The sequence below is a fragment of the Ceraceosorus guamensis genome, assembly GCF_003144195.1.
Source record: "Ceraceosorus guamensis strain MCA 4658 unplaced genomic scaffold IE81scaffold_45, whole genome shotgun sequence".
NCBI classification, from domain to species: Eukaryota; Fungi; Basidiomycota; class Exobasidiomycetes; order Ceraceosorales; family Ceraceosoraceae; genus Ceraceosorus; species Ceraceosorus guamensis.
The window spans coordinates 127,479-144,944 of record NW_020290040.1 but is presented as its reverse complement, the minus strand read 5'-3'; the positions used below and the strand labels follow the sequence as shown (position 1 = coordinate 144,944).

The 17,466-nt window shown below is 56.1% G+C and overlaps 3 protein-coding genes across 3 annotated transcripts; 2 read left to right on the top strand and 1 right to left on the bottom strand.

The window, feature by feature from the left end:
- Nucleotides 1–1,835: 1,835 nt before the first annotated feature.
- On the top strand, nt 1,836–4,256 carry IE81DRAFT_348469 (hypothetical protein; the record flags this gene model as incomplete). Its single annotated transcript, XM_025516263.1, has 1 exon — nt 1,836–4,256. The coding sequence occupies one exon, from the start codon at nt 1,836–1,838 to the stop codon at nt 4,254–4,256; it is 2,421 nt and encodes an 806-aa protein (XP_025368476.1).
- Nucleotides 4,257–4,943: 687 nt separating this feature from the next.
- Nucleotides 4,944–12,037, bottom strand: IE81DRAFT_303858 (hypothetical protein). The gene is made up of 3 exons (XM_025512285.1): nt 11,019–12,037; nt 6,184–10,947; nt 4,944–6,121 (listed from the first exon to the last, which is right to left on the bottom strand). Exons 1-3 carry the CDS (start codon nt 11,868–11,870, stop codon nt 4,985–4,987), a joined length of 6,753 nt encoding a protein of 2,250 aa, XP_025368475.1. The 5' UTR covers nt 11,871–12,037; the 3' UTR covers nt 4,944–4,984.
- A 304-nt stretch (nt 12,038–12,341) lies between these two features.
- On the top strand, nt 12,342–17,111 carry IE81DRAFT_180778 (hypothetical protein). The gene is made up of 4 exons (XM_025510700.1): nt 12,342–13,734; nt 13,799–14,328; nt 14,393–16,615; nt 16,697–17,111. Exons 1-4 carry the CDS (start codon nt 12,702–12,704, stop codon nt 16,922–16,924), a joined length of 4,014 nt encoding a protein of 1,337 aa, XP_025368474.1. The 5' UTR covers nt 12,342–12,701; the 3' UTR covers nt 16,925–17,111.
- Nucleotides 17,112–17,466: the final 355 nt, after the last annotated feature.

Here is a 17,466-nt window from a genome sequence, read left to right as displayed (position 1 = left end):
GTCGGCGGCTCATAGCCCTCAAATCGGCGAGTCAAAAATTCGAGTCGCAGCCGTGTGTCAAACGCTTCCTGCAAACGTCGCCCTACGTTGACAGCTTGACAGCCACTTGGGAGGTCGAAGAGTCACATTTATCTTCCGCGCGTCTCGGCCCACTCTAAAGATCAACGGACACCCTGGTTTGGATGTATTCCAGCTCTGCGCGTGCACTCTCGCCGCGTATGACTGCGTAGATCGCCATACCTGCTGCCAACGCCGCTGAAGGTCCGGATGGTTGTGAATGTGCAACATCAAGATGCTCAGTGGCGCACGATGCCTTTATATACTCTGGCGCAGTCCGCAGTTCGCGACGTGGAGTGGTTTCATAGACCATCTGAACAAGTGACTGTCAGGCGCATTGACGAAGCCTTCGCCACCCACACCCATGCCTATGAAGACACTCTTATGGATAAACGATGAGTCGTCAAGATCGATGGATGTAGATTCTTTCGCGACGGTCGGTGAACGCTTTCTTCAGATGGGAACGATCTCAGGAAGAGTGAGTGGAATGTGCATTCCGGCTTATGCTGGACGTGATAGAGTAGCTAGATACGTCGTGCGATCTCGGCTGGCTACCAGCACGCCCTCTGATCAGTGTAGCATAATGATGAGGCATCGCACGACTGAGAAGGAAGATCAGCACGCGAAAAGGCTAACGACTGATGGTTGAGAACCAAGGTCGCTTCCTCGGGGCCCCAGAAGGATCATAGCCGAACACGTTAACCACGAATACGGGCTGCGAGGAAGCTCAGATGGTGACCCCCTCCAAAGCGCTTCGGATGTTCGTGGCGATGATGCCTTCAAGCTAGAGGGACGGGCAAGAATATGTGACAAGCCTGGCCAGGGACTCGTCTCAAGCTTGCGCGTCCGGTGCACTAAGCGAGTCATGAGTGTAATGCTATTCGCAAGCTCCGCGCGTTCTTAGAGCGTACGTTGCTGTGGCTCTCTGCTGGAAGTTACGACCGGCGAGCAGTATCCATCTTCATCGCGCCCTGCGAGGCTCACTCAAAGCAAAGCAATTTTCGCACGCTTCGTGTCTGTAGTACCTTACGTACCTTCTAACTAACAGCGGACCACCCAGGTGAGGTGGCGCTTGAGCGTCAATTCCCGATTGAAGCAGGCGAACAGAAGAGCTCAAGTTCCCATGCAATCAGCCGGAAGTTTGTTCCAGCGATTGCATCGTCGAGCTTGCACTGGTGCCCTCAAGGCTGGCGGGGCGCGAGTGGTCGCGGGCCCTAGTTCTAGACACTCGACGCTAGGACCTGTCCTACCAGCGACGCGACTCAAAACTGTGTAGAGACTCGCGCGGGATCGCGCACTGTCCAGGTCCCAAAGAGCAGCCAGCCAGACGTGCGGCCCCAGGCCGCAGTCTGACATTCACGCCTGGTGATCGCGCTACCCACGCACATAATGACAGGGAAGGTGCCAGGAAGCAGGTCCACGATTGCAAGGAAGAGTCTTTTTGGATTTGAGCGTGGCGTCAATCACGTATCAGCTTGCAGCTTCCTGCCGCGTATGCGCGTCCTTTACTTAGCGTCGGGGTCGGAGGGACCGGTCCCTTGACGCGCGCGGTTCTAGGCCCCGCATCAAGACGGGAAGGGTCGCTATTCTGCTGGCTCTGCGAACCGGCGGACACGATACCGATTGTGGCTTGCGCGCTCAGGTCAACGCTCAGGCAATCAGAATGCTGAGAGCGCATCGACTTCTTGCGCGCAGGGCTGCTTTCTTTGGGGTATAAAACAGCTTGTATTGCCGCTCACGAGGAAGAGAACGTACAGCAAGCCCTCCTCCTTCACAATATGCTGCTACTATCTCTCTTCAACCCAAGACCTACGGGGCCAGCAGCGTCTCCTTCAAAGGATGCCCTTCCAGCAGCACCTTCAAACGGTGCCAGTCCAACAGCGCCTCCTTCGAACGTCGTGAGTCCAACAGCACCTCCTTCAAACGATGCCAGCCCCGCAACACCTCCTCCGAACGACGCGAGAAAAAGCAAAGAAAAGGTCGACCCAAGAACGCTAGCCAAGCGCCAGAAAGCAGCGACACAGCTTGGAAAACAACTCGGTATCTTTACCGCATACTGTCGTCGACTGGACCATTTGCTTCAACATGCATCTCCGTCCTCGGATGTAGCTGACAATGACGCATTCAAGAAACTCCGAAGTACTTGGGCAAAAGAGATGAGAGCAGCTGGTAGGGCATGCAACGCCGTTCAAGAATATTGGTCTGGTTGGTACGGGCACTGGGGAAACACTTTGTGGCTATGCATTGAAAAATGGTCCCGCCACATGGTGCCACCCGCGGACGGGTTCAACCTAGAAGACATTTGTAAGGACTGTGGAAACATCAACGGTCAGAGTTCACCTCACGACTTCGTTGATGTGGAAGCGTTCCGTTCCGAGCTGCAGCGCAGGCTTTCGTACGCATACCCGGATCTGTACGCCAAAGATGGAGAGGCGAAGTCTGCCAAAAATGAGCACGAGCGGCTGAAGTCCGACATCACGTTCTTGCTCACAATAGCAGGATTTGTTGAGGTCGAGGAGGATTTAGAGGAGGATACTAAGCGCAGAATTTTGCGAAATGCGCGACCGTGGCTTGCTGCTCTGACAACTATCGCTGCAGCAGGCGCCCTCGCATTTGCGGTCGGGACAGCTGCTGTTCCAGTCGCTCAACTCATCCATCGAGTCATTGGGGGAGGCGAAGCTCAGATTCAGGGTGTGCAGCCGGCACAAGCTGCTCAAATACGAGTGACGATCTCGGTCACGAACACAAAGGCACTTATGAAGCAAGTCACTGATTCGTCCGTCAAACCGACCCTCGCTTTCTTTCTCTTGGTGAGGAAACTGTACGAAAAGCATGTGAAACTTTTAGGATTACCCATGCAAGATGCAGTCGATCAGATAGACGACAAGATAGCGGACCTTATCCGAGGCCGCAAAGAGCAGTGGCGTGTGCTGCTGCATCGGCGCCAAGAGATCGTCTTGTGTCTCCGTAAATGGCCTACAAGAAGCATACCCCCGCTGCCTCGCGCTGGCGATCGAAAACCCCAGGTGGATGTCAACACGAGGGTCTCAGCGAGTTGGTACGCTCATCCCAACCTTCGACATATCCTAGAGCCGATACAGCTCAACAGTGTTTACCCCAAAGGACTGCTTCTTTACTATTTACACGGCGCCTCCGGCGTGGGAAAGACGCAGTTCTGCATCGACCTTGCTGACACTTTCGGGCTTCCGGGCTGTAGCCCTGAGCTGAACGAGACAGATCTTCCCAGCTTCTTCAAGCAACCTTCCCAAAATCTGGAAAGCTGGTCGGATCCTCAAGTCAGCGCAGAACAACTCATCGGCACAATACCTTGGCTGATTGTGCAACATTGTTGTGCCAATCCTGTTCTCATGTTTGAGCAGCCCCGAGTCCTATCAGGGGCGGCCTGGTCAGAGCACTTCGATGCCTTGGTTGGCTTCCTAGAGCCCGCCCAGCGGATTCAACGAATAAGCATTGCTGGGTCTGCAGTGGATTTTGACATCTCAGCCGTTACCGTCTTCTTCACGAGCACCGAAAATCTCCAAAATGAAAGGCTGAAAAGCCGGCTAACATTTGTACATTTTCCTCCTTTGTCGCCGGAAGCCAAGGCGGAGGCACTCCATCGATTTTTGGAAGAAGAAAAGAAAAGGTTTACAAACGAGCTCAACGAGACTTTACTGAACGGGGTGCATGCACGATTAAGAGGACTTGTCGAGAGTCTGTCCTCCCGAGAGCTGTGTCAGGAGGCAGGTCTCCGGAGGCTGCTTTGGGTCTTTCGCCACCGGTTGTGGGGGGACGCTTTGAAGGCAGAGCAGCAACGTGCCGGCAAGCCCAATCGCGACAAAATCGACGAGATAGAGAAAATTTTCCGCGATGCGGTCGTGGATACGATGACCACACAGTTCAGTGAATCGGGCGAGGTCAAGATGAAACAGTACTCGAACAGAGTACACAAAGCCATTACAAAGGGCATTGCCCAAAGCACAGTGGACCAGAAGCGCTCTGCTAACGTAGCCGCTGAGTTGCGCGCAACAAGAGGTACCCAGCGGCTGCCAAAACTTGCATGGTTCAACGAGCAACGCGATCAGAAGCTGGAAAAGCCTGTGGAAGAAGACGTCATCATGAGAGCTGTGATCCATTCGTCTACTATCATCTCGCTAGTCCATTCACTACACTCCCGTCACAAAGATTCTTCTGCCTAGCATGCAGGTCCGGCTGCGTCGTAGCACACGACGCGGTTGGTTAGTCACCGACCATTTCAACGAATGCAGCAAGGATCCATGGGAGCGAGGAAGCGTAATTTGCCTTGCACTATGATGCGAGTTGCTGCTCAGACGCGGGGAGACATAACGAGTCACGGGACTGTGCCCTACGGCCTCTCAAAAGCAGCAGCTTGGGCTTCTTGAGCCTGTCAGTCGCAGCAAAGGGTCGTCAAGCCCGACGTGACCAATGCAAGGCGACTGCTGGCCTTCATCTTCACTATCAGCGTGATGCTCGCTGCGCAAGCCTCGCGTGTGGCCCTTCAGGCACCACAATCAGTCAGTGTACGCAGCACCGTCTAGATCTACTTCCTGCAGTCATGCCATGCATCTTGTGTGCACGCAAGAGCTGAAGAGCTGTTGAAGGTTTCGAATGCATTCGGCTCGCTGAGTCGAGGTCATAGACGAAGGCACTCATCGAGAATGCCGTGTACAGCAAGCCGCTCTAGAAGATGCTCAAGTCGGCGTTCTTAAGAGCCCTCCAGATGTACTTCACGCAGGCACCGCCTTACTGCGGAGCATTCTCACGCACCTGAACGGCTCTGTCATACCGGGAGCCAATCCCCCTTGAGAAGCGCGCGCTTCTTACACAGCATCATGATGTCAATACCTTTCGCCTGCTGCCTACGCGTGCTATTTGTGACATTAATGAAGTGCTGGAGACGGTGCTGTTAAAAGTACACAGGTACGCCATAGACGACGACTGCAGCGCCAGTGAGATAGGGCAACTTGCAAGCATCCCGAGAAGCATTGACGGCTTGAGTGAGGGAGAGCTTTGAGTTGCCGGATGAGTTAGAAGTGTCACTGCGAGGCTCGACCCCAATCGAGAGGACGTCGGTAGAACGCATCAGGCCGCACTTGACAAAGACGCTCTCTGCGACTCCGTCCAATTCGCGGTCCGTCGCGTCCCAGAGGTTGGCGACCAGGGCCGGACATCCAGCAAGCATATAGTTGTAGGGAGTTCCAGCTCGATCGTATTCACCTTGATCGCGAAGTACGCCCGAGGAACATCCCCACAGCATGGTCACTGCGCATCTCTTGAGTGACCGAATGGCTTGAGATCGAGCAAATTGTTCTGCTCCCGAGTGCCCAAAGTAGAGAACCAGGTCCTTCGAAGCCAAGCTGGCAGAAAACGCATCAGCCACGGGCACATGGCCAGCATCGCCAGCCCATTTACGAGACTTGAGCCACGGCTCAAAACGCTCTTGAGTCCGAGTCAGCTCGCCAGAGGGATTCAGAAGGTAGTATGCCGATGGCTTTTGGCCGAGATTGAAAGAGCCGCCCTCGTCTTCTCGGCTTTTCGGCTGAGCGAGTCTGGAAAGCTCAATGCGGTCCTGCAAGAATGAGAGGGAGGGTATGCGGCTGACAGCTCGGCCGCGGATGCACGGCATCGACTCCCATGGCAACGCGCATGTGTCCTTGTCCAGCACCAGAAATGTGTGCGCAGCGGGCAAAGCGTGGGCATCGACGCCACTTCCACGAGTCCTTGCGCTGACCTTGCCGCGAAAAGTTTCGAGGGCACCACGCAGCTGTACCACCGTGTGGTCAAAGTCCACCTCATCAACAGCGACCGGCACGCTGCTGAATTGGAAAGAGTCGATGACAAAGTGCAGCAGATCCTCGAGCTCTTCGTCGGTGCATGCGGGAGGAAGTGCGGACAAGCAGTCGAGAATTGCTTCGGGCACCTGTACTCGCGCTGCCCTCTTGGAGCCGCTTGCGCCAAAACACGCGCGCCTGAAAATTCCATCCCAGGCTGTTCTGAGCGAAGCGAGTTCATCTGCTTGGGCAGTGCTCTCGAGGAAGATGCTCTGTGATACACAAACGGTCAGCCAAGTACTCATGCTCTCATGCATCGTTTCATGCAACGCACCTTGAAAGGTCCCAGCCACCTTTGCTCGATTGCCTCGACCAAGTCCTTGATTCTGATGTCTAGCTGCATGCGATTCTGCCACCATTGTCTCCTCGCGTCGACCCCTTGAAGATTCTTGGCCCCCTGCGTTGCTCTATTGCTGGTGTCCACAACGTCTTTGAGCTCTGCTAGCGCCGCAGCCATGCTGAGCTCTTCTTCCTCGCCTTCGCGTCGGCCGTGTCGGTCAATGGGCAGCCGAAATGCAACATCGTTGGCATGAGCTTGAGCAGCTGGCCCTCGCTGTCGCGAGACGACAAGGCTTGAGCCGTCGTGAGAGAGGTTGATGGTGATCACTGTCCAGTGAGGCGGCAAGTCGATCCTCGTAGCGGCGTCTGCTTTCACGATCTGAGCCGCACAAGTGGCGTGGCGGTGTTTGACACTCTCCCAGTAGCTTTGCAGTTGTTGATCTGTCAAGACATTCTTGCGAGATGGGTTGATGGCGGCTTGCACTTCGCTGTCTGACTCATCGTCACTGCTCGAAGCTTGGTGGTCGTCCTCATCCATCAACGCAGCAGCTCGGCCAGCTCTTAGCGCGGGCCTGGTCCGCGGTGCGCGTTGAGCTGCGCTCGGGCCTGCAAAGCGAAGCCACTCTGGCGAGTTAGCGCCGACCATCGGCACTTGCCGCTTGAGCTTCATTTCGATCGCTTCCATGAGCTCCCGTCCAAGCGTCACAGCAGAGGCTGCATTCGTGGTCTGGGCAATTTTGCCGACACTTTCGTCACCTTGCCCGCCGTGCAGAAGGACGGCCGCGAGACCAAATAAGTCAGTGAGCAGGCTCAGCACCCTTCGCACGAGGAAGGCACGAGCGGTCGATAAGCTCAGCAAGCTTGCGCTCAGACTCGACGCTTGCTCCAAGAACAGTGCGGCTACACTCTTGGCTAAGTGCGGTGGCTCACGAGCATTCGCGTCGGCAGCATCTGTGAATGAGATGACAGTCTCAGAGATCATGCTTAGAACTTGATCGCCTTGCAACTGCTGAAGTGCACGCCGGACAGCCACCTTGGCGTCCGCGAAGGCAACTTTGCTTGTAAGACTTGAGTCGCCATGTTGTTCGAGCTGGTGTAAACGATCAAGCTTGTCGCTCGCTTCTTGAAGACGGTCGAAGTCGAGCAGTGCCTCCACGTGATGGGCTAGCACATCCATCTTTAGTCGGAGCAAGGGGAAATCCGTAGAGAGCTGAGTAGGGACGGCGGGGCTGCTGATCTTCTTCAAAGGTGCAGACTTGCTCTTTGTTGGAGCGGCTACTTGTCGCTTCGCTGCGGTTGGACGGCGCTGCTGATCCGCTTGCGGTGCTGGTCCTACCACACGAAGCTGCTTGACCAGCTGAACGAGTGCTTCGGATTCCGTCGACACTTTTGCAATTTCCAAGAGGTCTGTGGTTCTTCCATTTTCGCCGCGTACTGTCGCCTCTGCGATCGCAAGCGCACAGGTCTCGGGTAGCAGGGAGCCGTCCAGCAGCAGATGCGCCTGCTGAAGATCGTCTCGCGCCACGAATGTCTGAGCCAGCGCAGCCCGGATGCGCGCTCTCTGTATCAAAGCCGAGGCCGAAGAGACGGGAACGCCGAGCGGCTTGCAAAAGTTGATTGTTTCCGTTGCAAACATTTCAGCATCTTTCGCGCTGCCACGTAGATCGTACAGCGTCGACGCGTGACTGTAGGCGGTCGAGGCGCAGTGGACAACACGCCAGTACAGACTGGCCACAGCGTGCGTTCCCACGCTGACGTGTGTCGGTTGCTGTCCCGACTGCTCGCTGCTGCCACTGCTCTCGGCGCCAGCGACCTTTTTGCCGTCTATCGACGCAGGGGGCCCTAGTAGCTGAGCGATATCTCTAGCCTCATCGTCTGTCTTGCTGATCTTTGGCGGCGTACATATCTTCGTCATGATGCTAACAGCGCGCGCAGAACATCTGACGCCCTCAACAGCAGCCTGCAAGGCACTGGTCGCGTCCCCTTGCGCTTGACGTATCAAGCTGTACACCTCTGCAGCTTGGGCATGTCTCAGATTCGAAGCTGCTCGTTCGAGGGCCATGGTCCAGCTAGATGATTTTGGCGGCGACGCCTCGATCAACCCCGCAGCAGCGACAGCTTTCTCGTACATCTGTACCGCCTCTTGCAAATCCTCACGACGGATGCAATCCTTTGCTCGGACTAAAAATAGACTAAAGCGGGCAAGAGGTCCGGCAGTGGTGGCGTCTGCTGAGCGCAGAATCTCCTGCGCTTCGGTGTGCAGGCCCAATCTCATCATCTCCTCCGCCAAATCCGCTCCACAAAGCGTCTTATCACCGACAGCATGTGTGTCGAGTGTGTCCGTATCATAGAGCTGCCAAGAGGCGGACAAGAGCTCCAAGCAGGCAAGCGAATGGCCGCTTGCGACGGTCATACGTGCCGCCAGGTTTAAAAGCGACCCGAGGCGTTCCTTGTCGAGAACGTCGGTGCCTGACGTCTGATTTGTTGTCGCTGTAGTCATAGTAGGTGGTGTTGGTGGCAACGCCATTGGTTTGCGTCGCGGAGGGGTGCGAAGAGCAACATTGTCTTGCCTGGAGAGGCTGTCTTTCAAAATTCGCTTCTCTGGCTCCTGTCCAGTTTTTGTACTTGCGCTCGGCACCAAATTGCGCAAGCACATCGCCGCCTCATGCGCATACTTGCCGGTTCTCTCGATGCCAAGTGCTCCCGAAGCTTTCTGAGAAGCACAAAGCATGAGCAGTGCAAGCTGCGCGCGAAGCGCAGGTACGCAGCCGACTAATTTAGCATCGGCGCCGAGTGCCTCGCAATCCAGCAGCGTTTGCGCCTCGAGCCGACTTTCTTCGACATCCTCGTACGTCCTGTTGCCGAGCAGTACGCAGCTTTCGAGCTGGCGCAAGAGCACGCGTGCCCTGCGCAGCGGATACGTGGTAGGGCCATAGACCTCCAAAGCGCTCTGCAGCGTGTCCATCAAAGCATTTGGCGCTTCCGCGCGATGAGCCAAAGGCTCCAAAGTCTTGGAGCACTGCTCGAGAAGGACTCCAATCGCGGTCTCTGGTACTGCCGCGTCTTCGAGAACTCGAAGCACGCCATGGGGCGCTTTCGCACACTGAGATCGCAGCAGAGAAAATGTCGAGACATGCTGGAAGCTCGTGACGATATTCGCCAACTGCAGAAGGGCAGGATTCGCAAAGATGTCGCATAGCGCACTGGTATGCGTTGCCTCTGCTAACATTCCCCACCGTGCGGGCCGTACAGCACGTATAGCCTTGATAGAAATGTCCACAGCACGTGCATGCTGCTGGGCAAGCCTCAGAGAAGAGCTCAAGACGTCGTATCGTCGCACCGCCGCATCAGCACGCTTGTCGCTCATGTCATCAGCAGGCGAGTCGGCAAATAGTCGTTCGGACAGCTCTCCTGCTTCGCAAGACTTCTCTAGAAAAAGAACGGCTGCACCCGCAAGTCTTTCATGGTAAAGCTTCACCCCTAGCTGGTACCACGTCGTCGAGACATTGTAGGCTTGCTTTGCCTGGGCTTCGAGAGCAAGCGATTCCAACGCGCACAAGCCGTCTACTTGCGACAAGCTTTGTCGCGCTTCATCGTGCGTGCTGCTGATGGATGGCTTGAGAACAGAAGTGGCGAGGAATCGACCAGCGTCGCAGGTATCGTGCAGGATATCTTCCACGCTAGTGCCTCGCGTCAATGGCGGACCGCCCGGTGTTCTCAGGTGCCTCGAAGTGACGCGCATGTAGCTCTTGACTAATTCTGAGAGGGCGTTGTCCACCAGCGAAGCGCTCATAGCGTCCAGCATTCTCCTGCAAAGTCTACCCAGACTTGTAAAGAGCTGTTCACGGCCGTCATCCGAGGCATGAAGACTCGTAGATCCAAGGTCGTCCAGACATGCGCGAGCTCCGTCGAGCAACGCTGCTTCGGGTAAGGTCTCGCCGGCCGTATCGAAGGCGACGACGGCTTTGGTGATGACAGCCACGGACCTGGCAATGTGCAAGTCAGCCGAAGCAGAGTCTTTGCGATTGTACTGTTTCGGATCGTCCGTGCAGCTATCGCTGTCGGAGCCCGTCAGAAGCCTCGCAATCCTATCAACAGCCGGGCAATCCCTGGCGTGCCGTGCGTAGTTAAGCCATACCTCAGCAAACTTGACGAAGCCCTGCGAAGACAGGACCTCTGGTCCCAGCCTATTCAGCCACTTTGTGAATGCAGCATCCATGCGCGCAAAAGCATGGGGACGGGCTTCGTCTGTGCAAGCTTGGTAATGCGCTGCGCCTACGCGCGCAGCTGTGGCCAAGAAGACGTCCGTCTTGAGATCCGAGACACAAAGCAGAGCCTCCATTCCAACCGATCTTGCTTCAAAATTGACGCCGCTGGCGGGGTTCAGAACATGTTCCAAGCGCGAGAGCGATGCACGAAGACCTCTTTCGAGCGCAAAAGCAGGTCGATCGGCACAGGACTTGCTGGTGGGATCCTCCGCAGCTGCGCGTAGCCAGGCCAGCACGCCTTCGGGCTCACGTAGAACTTCAAGATAGGCTTCGAGGTCGGAAGCTGGAAGTGTCTGGAGCGCTCCAGCAGCGCTCAAAGTAAGTGTGTCGAGGATGAAAGGTTGGATCTCACGTGGGACATTGCCTGGCGAGGGAAAGAGGACAGTCCTGTCCCGTACTGTCCTTTCTGCGTGCGCGTCGGAATCGGCCAGACCGCACGACACGAGCAATTCACGTCTCAGAGCCGCAACCTCATCTCCGATCAACTCTCCCTGCGATGTGCAAGTGTCAGTGTAAAACGCTATGATGCGCCAATAGCGACACGCCGCTCGCATCCACTCACCAGTTCCAAGCTGACCATTTTCCTGATGGCTGTACAGCGCGCGCTCAGGAATTCTGTACCCTTCCCTGCTGGCTGCACTTCACGCGACAAAAATGTGAGAGCTGAGCCGCAGCATTTGAGCAGGTCTGCAACATGCTTGGATGTAACCATTCCTGACGCCGGCGTGGTACCACTGCAAGTGCGAGGTGCGTCTCTAGGGCGCTGCATGGTGCTTGTATGCGCAGATCTCGGAGCAGCGCTTCTTGCGGATGCACCCTTCTTGTCGCTGCGCACCTGGCTGGCTTGCTCGCGTGCAGGTTTCCATCCAGCCACGACGAGATCGTTGAGGCTCTTGAGACAGGCATTGGCGATGCGCTTTGCTAAGTGCGCTTTTTGCATCTTCGTCATTTCTTGCTTCTCCTTGCCTACCATGTGCAGCGCGGTGCACGTCGCGGATGATTTGGCTACAACTTTGGCGAGCCCCGCACTACTCGGCCCAGCGACACCAAACAGCCCTTCTAACGCCAACACCAAGTCTCCCGTAATAGAACTTGCAATGCTCAATCTGGAGAGCACTTCCTCGCCATCTATGCAGTGCACCTCTTGTGAATGCGACGCTCCAAAGGCTACAGCTCCCACATCTCTCATAGCTGCCGGTCTTACCGTGGCAGCTGAGGCCGCCTTGCCTGTCGTCGGCGCCACGCCGGAGGCCAATTTAGGCTTCGATGAAGAGATTGATCGCGGAGCATCGAGAGCTCCTGAGACCTTCCTTGAAGGCGGCAAAAGCTTGCTTGAGCTAGAGCTCTGCACAGCACGACCATTGGACCTGCTACTGCTGCCTGCACTTGCCGCAGGAGTCTTCGCGACTGGCATAATGCGATGACGAAGCCGAAGCGAAGACTCGTCTATTTGTGACCTCCGGCGATCTCGAGGGTGCTCCGCGAAGACAAAGCAGGCGGCGACTCGACGAAGGCGCGATTCGGTTGATGGTTGGCGACGAGATTGTCAATGGGAGCCTCAGAACGTGCGGGAATGATGACGGTATGCTTTGCCGGCAAGAAGGCACGCGATTTCACAAGCGATCACTCGATCGCCAGCAGACTCCCAACTCGCGCTCATGAAATGTAGAGTCGTGCCCTTTGCATGCATCCTTCGCGCGTGTTGGGGTGTTTGTTGACTGCGAACACGCGCATTGTGTCGTGCCGCGGCGAGGCAAGACGCGTGAACGCGCGCGCGCGAGTATAGATGTTTACGCACCCCACTCGCCCACATATTGACCGCCAGCCGCGCGGCATGGCCTCACGCGTGGATACAAGGATACACAAGACAAACCCTAACTCCACCGGACCTTTTACGCGTGACTTGCTCGTACACTCGTGACTCCCACACTTGTGACTCGTCAGCAGAACCAAAAGTCATTCAGAGGCCTGTCCTCCAACATCACAACACGACTGATCCGCAACGAAGCGCTCCTTAGCCGCGTAAGGCTGTTCAAGCCACTGTGCGAGAGCTGCTTGCTCCTTGCCCTCGACCTATACTGCTCGCGGTCCGTTCGGCAACGGAGCCTCGCGCAAAGGCTGCCGCAAGGCGTCATTCCCAAAACGACGCTAACTCAAAGCTCACCTGGAGTACACCATCCAGTAGACATTCGATGATGACAAGCGTCACTGATCAATAACACTCTCTCGACGATCTTTCTTCGCCATGAGCACGCGATCTTCAAGACGGACCAACCCGGCTTCGACAAGCCAGCAAGCGGAACAGGGTACAAGTTTGGCCAATCGATCATCGGCTCGAGCGGAAAGCGTCAGAAGTCGAGCTTCATCCTCACGCAATCGCGCGGATAGCGTCGCTTCGAGCGTCTCTACTGTGCGGCCCAGGTCGAGGAGGATTCAAGAGGGCCCGACCGCGTCCAAGCGGCAAGCGGAAGTCAAAGGTGTGGACGGTCTGAAGATCGAAGATGAAATTCTCCTCGAAGAGGATGAGAGGAACTTTGATGGTGAAGGAGTGGAGATGGACGTGCAAGTTGTAGAGACGCCACGACCACGAGGGACGCGAGCGCCACGCCCTACGAACGTTGTGCCGAGCAGCTTCGCACAGGATGCCGCCAGCTCGCCAAGCTCCGTGAGGGGAGGTGTCGGGCCTCAAATTCACGTGTTCGGCAGCTCAAGTGTGCGGTCCGTGGAACAGGGAGCTAGCCGCTTGTCGGATGGCCGATTAGGACCTCCATCAAGCCAGCACGAAGTAGTCGCATCTCCGCGCACCGACGGTGGTGCGCCAGCAACCTATGCTCTGGGTCGACCACGCATGAGTTCCGAGATCCCTCGAGCAGCGAGACACACGTCTGTAGGAGTGATGGCAGCACCAGATCGTATTCCCCGCAGAAGACAAGTTTCTGCCCTGACATCAGGCGCCGAACTTCAGGAGCTCATGCGGAGTGGAAGATTGAGCGACAGCACCTCGGGCCCCAATACAGTTTCCTTCCTGTCAGATGCCAGAGGTGGCGACGCGTTCAGGCGCGGTTCTATCAGTACGAGAAAGAGCAGCGTAGGACCTCGCCTTCGACCCAGCCTTATGAAGTCAGATGGACAGGTCCACGAACCATCGTTGGCTCAGCGAAGCAACATGCTCGCTGGCAATGCGCAAGGCGTCCTGAACTTCTACGCAGAAGTCATGCGCGACGGTTTCACCGATGAATCGGTCGCCGCAATGCGCAGAAATTGGGAACCATTCCAATGTGAGTCAAGGAATGCGTGCAAAGGGCTTCGCATCCGCTTATAGAGCCTGTGCATCCCCCACAGCATACAAAATGAACAAGCTCATGGCAGAGGCTCAATATCCAAGTCACTTCATCGATGAACGAGCCATGCTGCTAGCTAACGACATCACCGATGCCTCTTCTGAGTTTGGCGAAGCACTACGGCTGGCAAATTGCGCCACTTTTGTTCACTACGTGTACAGTATTCCTGCGGATGCTACTCCCGCAGCTTTGAACCAGGGATACTATCCCCATCGATCGCTTTCCGAGCTGCTAGATGCCGGCAGAATCTTTTTAGCTTGGATCGTCCCGCCCGACACGCCCTACTCCGACGACATTTTGGCAATGCAGGTCGATCTGTGCACCCAAGTCTATTTTGCTCGTCGAAGAGCTGATCGGCAAGTCCAACTGTCCGCACGCAAAAGGGCGGTGGACCATCGAAACGAAGTCTTTTCTCCAGAGACAATCAGGAAGAGCTTGTTGCGAGCCGCAGCTTATAGGCAAATATCTCCTGACGACTTAGCCTTGATCGTTGAGCGATTCGCTGTCCTTGCCGATGCCCGAAAGTACCAGGTGAGCTACACGATTTTCTGCCTTCACTCGACATGTCACTCATAGTGCAACTTCACCTGCGCAGATCCTGCAAATGGACGACGAGGTCGAGTCTATGGCTGCCCACTGGAGCGTGACCCAAACAGCATCGGACTTTGCACGCTTCATCGAGCTCGCGCTGCAGGCGTATCGCCCTGTGGCGCCCTGCTCCTCGTCCGTCGAGGATTTGCTCGAGACTGCTCAGCTGGAGAACGAAACTGGGATCGACGATAGCGAGCTGCAAATCGAGCGCGATCTGGCCGGAAATGGTTCGATGGTGGTGCTGGACGACGTGGCTGAAGAAGACGAATTGGAGTCTGAGGTCTTCGAGGATGAGGACGAGGATGGCGCAGATTTGAGAGGCAGCGTCGTTCGTGCTACTGGCATCGCAGAGGAATCAAGTACACCCACAGAGAGACAACGGTGGCTTCGAGAAGCAGCAGAAGCCGAAAAAAGCACCGAAATCCGTGATGTCTCGACCATCCTTGCTTCTACGACGCCGAGGCAGCGTCGTTCGTGGCTTCGCGACGCCGTTGCGGCCGAAAGCACGCCAGAACCATCAAATGCACTCTCTTCCGCTGCTAGGCAGCGCATCCTCGCTGAGATGGCACTCAACGAAGTCAGTGCCATGGCCGCAGATGCGTCTCCGCAGCCGGCTAGAGAGCCCCTCGCTGAGCGCGTTGCACCTCCAGCAGCAACGCCTCATAGGCCTTCTGCACTCAACGCGCGCAGTATCATGGCAGGTCTTCGCTCGGCTCGAAGGTCTGTTAGCATCCAACCTGGCGCACAGCAAACGCCAGCACCTGCGACAGTCAGGCTTCCACCACCACGCTCAGGCCTCAGAAGCCAGATCGCCGCTGTAGAAGTACCACAGGCCGAGGCGAGCTCTAGCAGCGGTCGTTTCCACTTCGATTCGCAGAACCGTATCAGGAGGACGAACGAACCTGCTCATGAAGGCTTACTTGCCAACAGACGCGGGCAAGGAGAAAGAATGGAACGTTTCGACGAGGATGAAGATGGCGATGCGTTCTTGCAAGATCAAGTCGGTCTGAAAGGAAAGGGCAAACGCAAGGGCCGCAAGCGACCTGAGAAAACGAGGGCGACGCAAGGCGTGGATGACGCTGACCTCGGTAGTGCTCCCGCAGAGAAAGCGTCCGGTGCGGCATCTGTCGCGACAAGAAGGACGCGAGCTCAAGCCCGAGCACTTGAGGAACCAGTCGCTGCCGCTACAGCGGCTGGAGAGGACTTGGGCAGCATGCCGCCTGATGACGAGATGCCAGATTTGGATGAGGTCGGTCGAGACCAACTTCCGCCGGACGAAGGCCTCAATGTGCACGGCGCAGATCCAGAGGTGCTTCTCGATGATCGCAATGCGGACAACGTGGATCTCGCAGATGTGAGCGCCGGTGCTTCGCCGCTTCGACGTCCAATTCGCAGGTCTGGGGTGCCGCCGATCAGACCGAACGTAGAACAAGACTTTGAACATCTGGACGACCTGGAACAGCAAAATCGTCAAATCGCAGAGGATCGCAAGCGCAAGCGCAAAGGATATCTGCACTTCCGTCTACTCGGCACCCCCTCAAGCGCGCAGGAACCGTTGCCTGAGACGACATCTTCTGATGACGACGAGATCGTCGAGGAGCCTTTGCCGGCGCGAGGAGGGAGAGGTGCAGTGCTGAACCCTTCTAAGCGGCCCCGCAATCACATGAATAGAGAAGAAAATGAGCGTCTAGGAGCTGCTTCAGATGTTGCAGAAACCAACGTAGCAAAAGCTACCCGAAGCAAAACGCGAAGGAGTGCTAGGTCGGAGCAGGACAGCACCTCTGAATCTCCACGCCAGACACGCTCAAGAGCATCCACGCGATCTCGCAGGGCAGCGCAAACAGTCAACGACGAGAACGTGCCGGCAGATAATGCAGAAGCGAGCGAGGAGGAGGAGGAGCATGAGGAGATGGACGAGCTGCTAGAAGTGCGACGACCACGAGCTTCCTCTGTACGATACAAGCCCAAAAAGAACGCAGAGATCTACAAGACGGGCGGGAATGCTAAGGGCAGACAGTTGTGGTCGGATGAAGAGACGAGAGTGTTGCAATCTGCGCTGCGTCGATTTGCTAGAAGGAAGATCAAAAATTCCCATGCGCTCGTGTATCGCGATGTCCTGCTTGCGCATGGGAAAACTGGAGATAGGAAGCTGGCGAGATGGAACAATGTGCAGCTCAAAGATAAGGCTAGAAACGAGCTACTACGCATGAGACGCGAAGGAGAAATGGTGAGCAAGGGCAGCCTAAGAGAGTATTTTATCGCGCATGTGCGCCAAGTGCTGATTCGTGTCTCGTGGTGTCGCGAGCAGATTCCGTACTGGAGAGCTCTGCTATTTCCCAACCTCTGGGAAGAAAAGAAAGTACCCAACGCTGAGGCGCCTCCTGATTCTGAGGACGAGTCGGACGACATTGAGGAAGATGAGGACGAGGATGAGGAAGACGAAGCGGATACTGATCAGCACGAGAGCGCAGAGGATGCGACTGGTGCGGAAGAGGCAGATGAAGATGTGGGAGAAGTGGAAAATGCGCTCTCTTGAGTCGTGCGTGTATCGGCTAGTGGGCATCCGTCACTGTACGGCCGATAGGCGTCGATGTTGAGCGCATCGAAAGTCTTACTCTCTCGGTATCGAGTCTCGGATGTACCTTCACGTATCGGTCACGCCTTACACTTTGCCATGTTTTTACTGTTGAGCTTGCCGCGGTAGCCTAATCGACAATTCCTAGTGCATGGCCTGCGGTGGAGAAGGACAAGATCACAAATGTGGTGTCTGCGCTGGTTCGATTCCTGGTTCTGAGAGCTGCAGCCGATGTTGCCCTTGGGCATGTGTGTCTTGGCGAATTTGGTCTGCGAATGACTGAGGCTTGTCGCTACCAAAGGCAGAGAGAGAAACTGCACGACCTCCATTCGACTGGGTCCCCACAATGGAGTCACGGGCGCGTGAGTCAGTCACGAGACGCGTGCAGGGAATCCTCGGCGACTTCTGCACGCGCGAAGCAGCGTGTCGACCGACATGTGATGCAGCCGATCGATGCTGTCTGAGCATCACGAATCGTGAGCGACAATTTGGAATCAGAATGT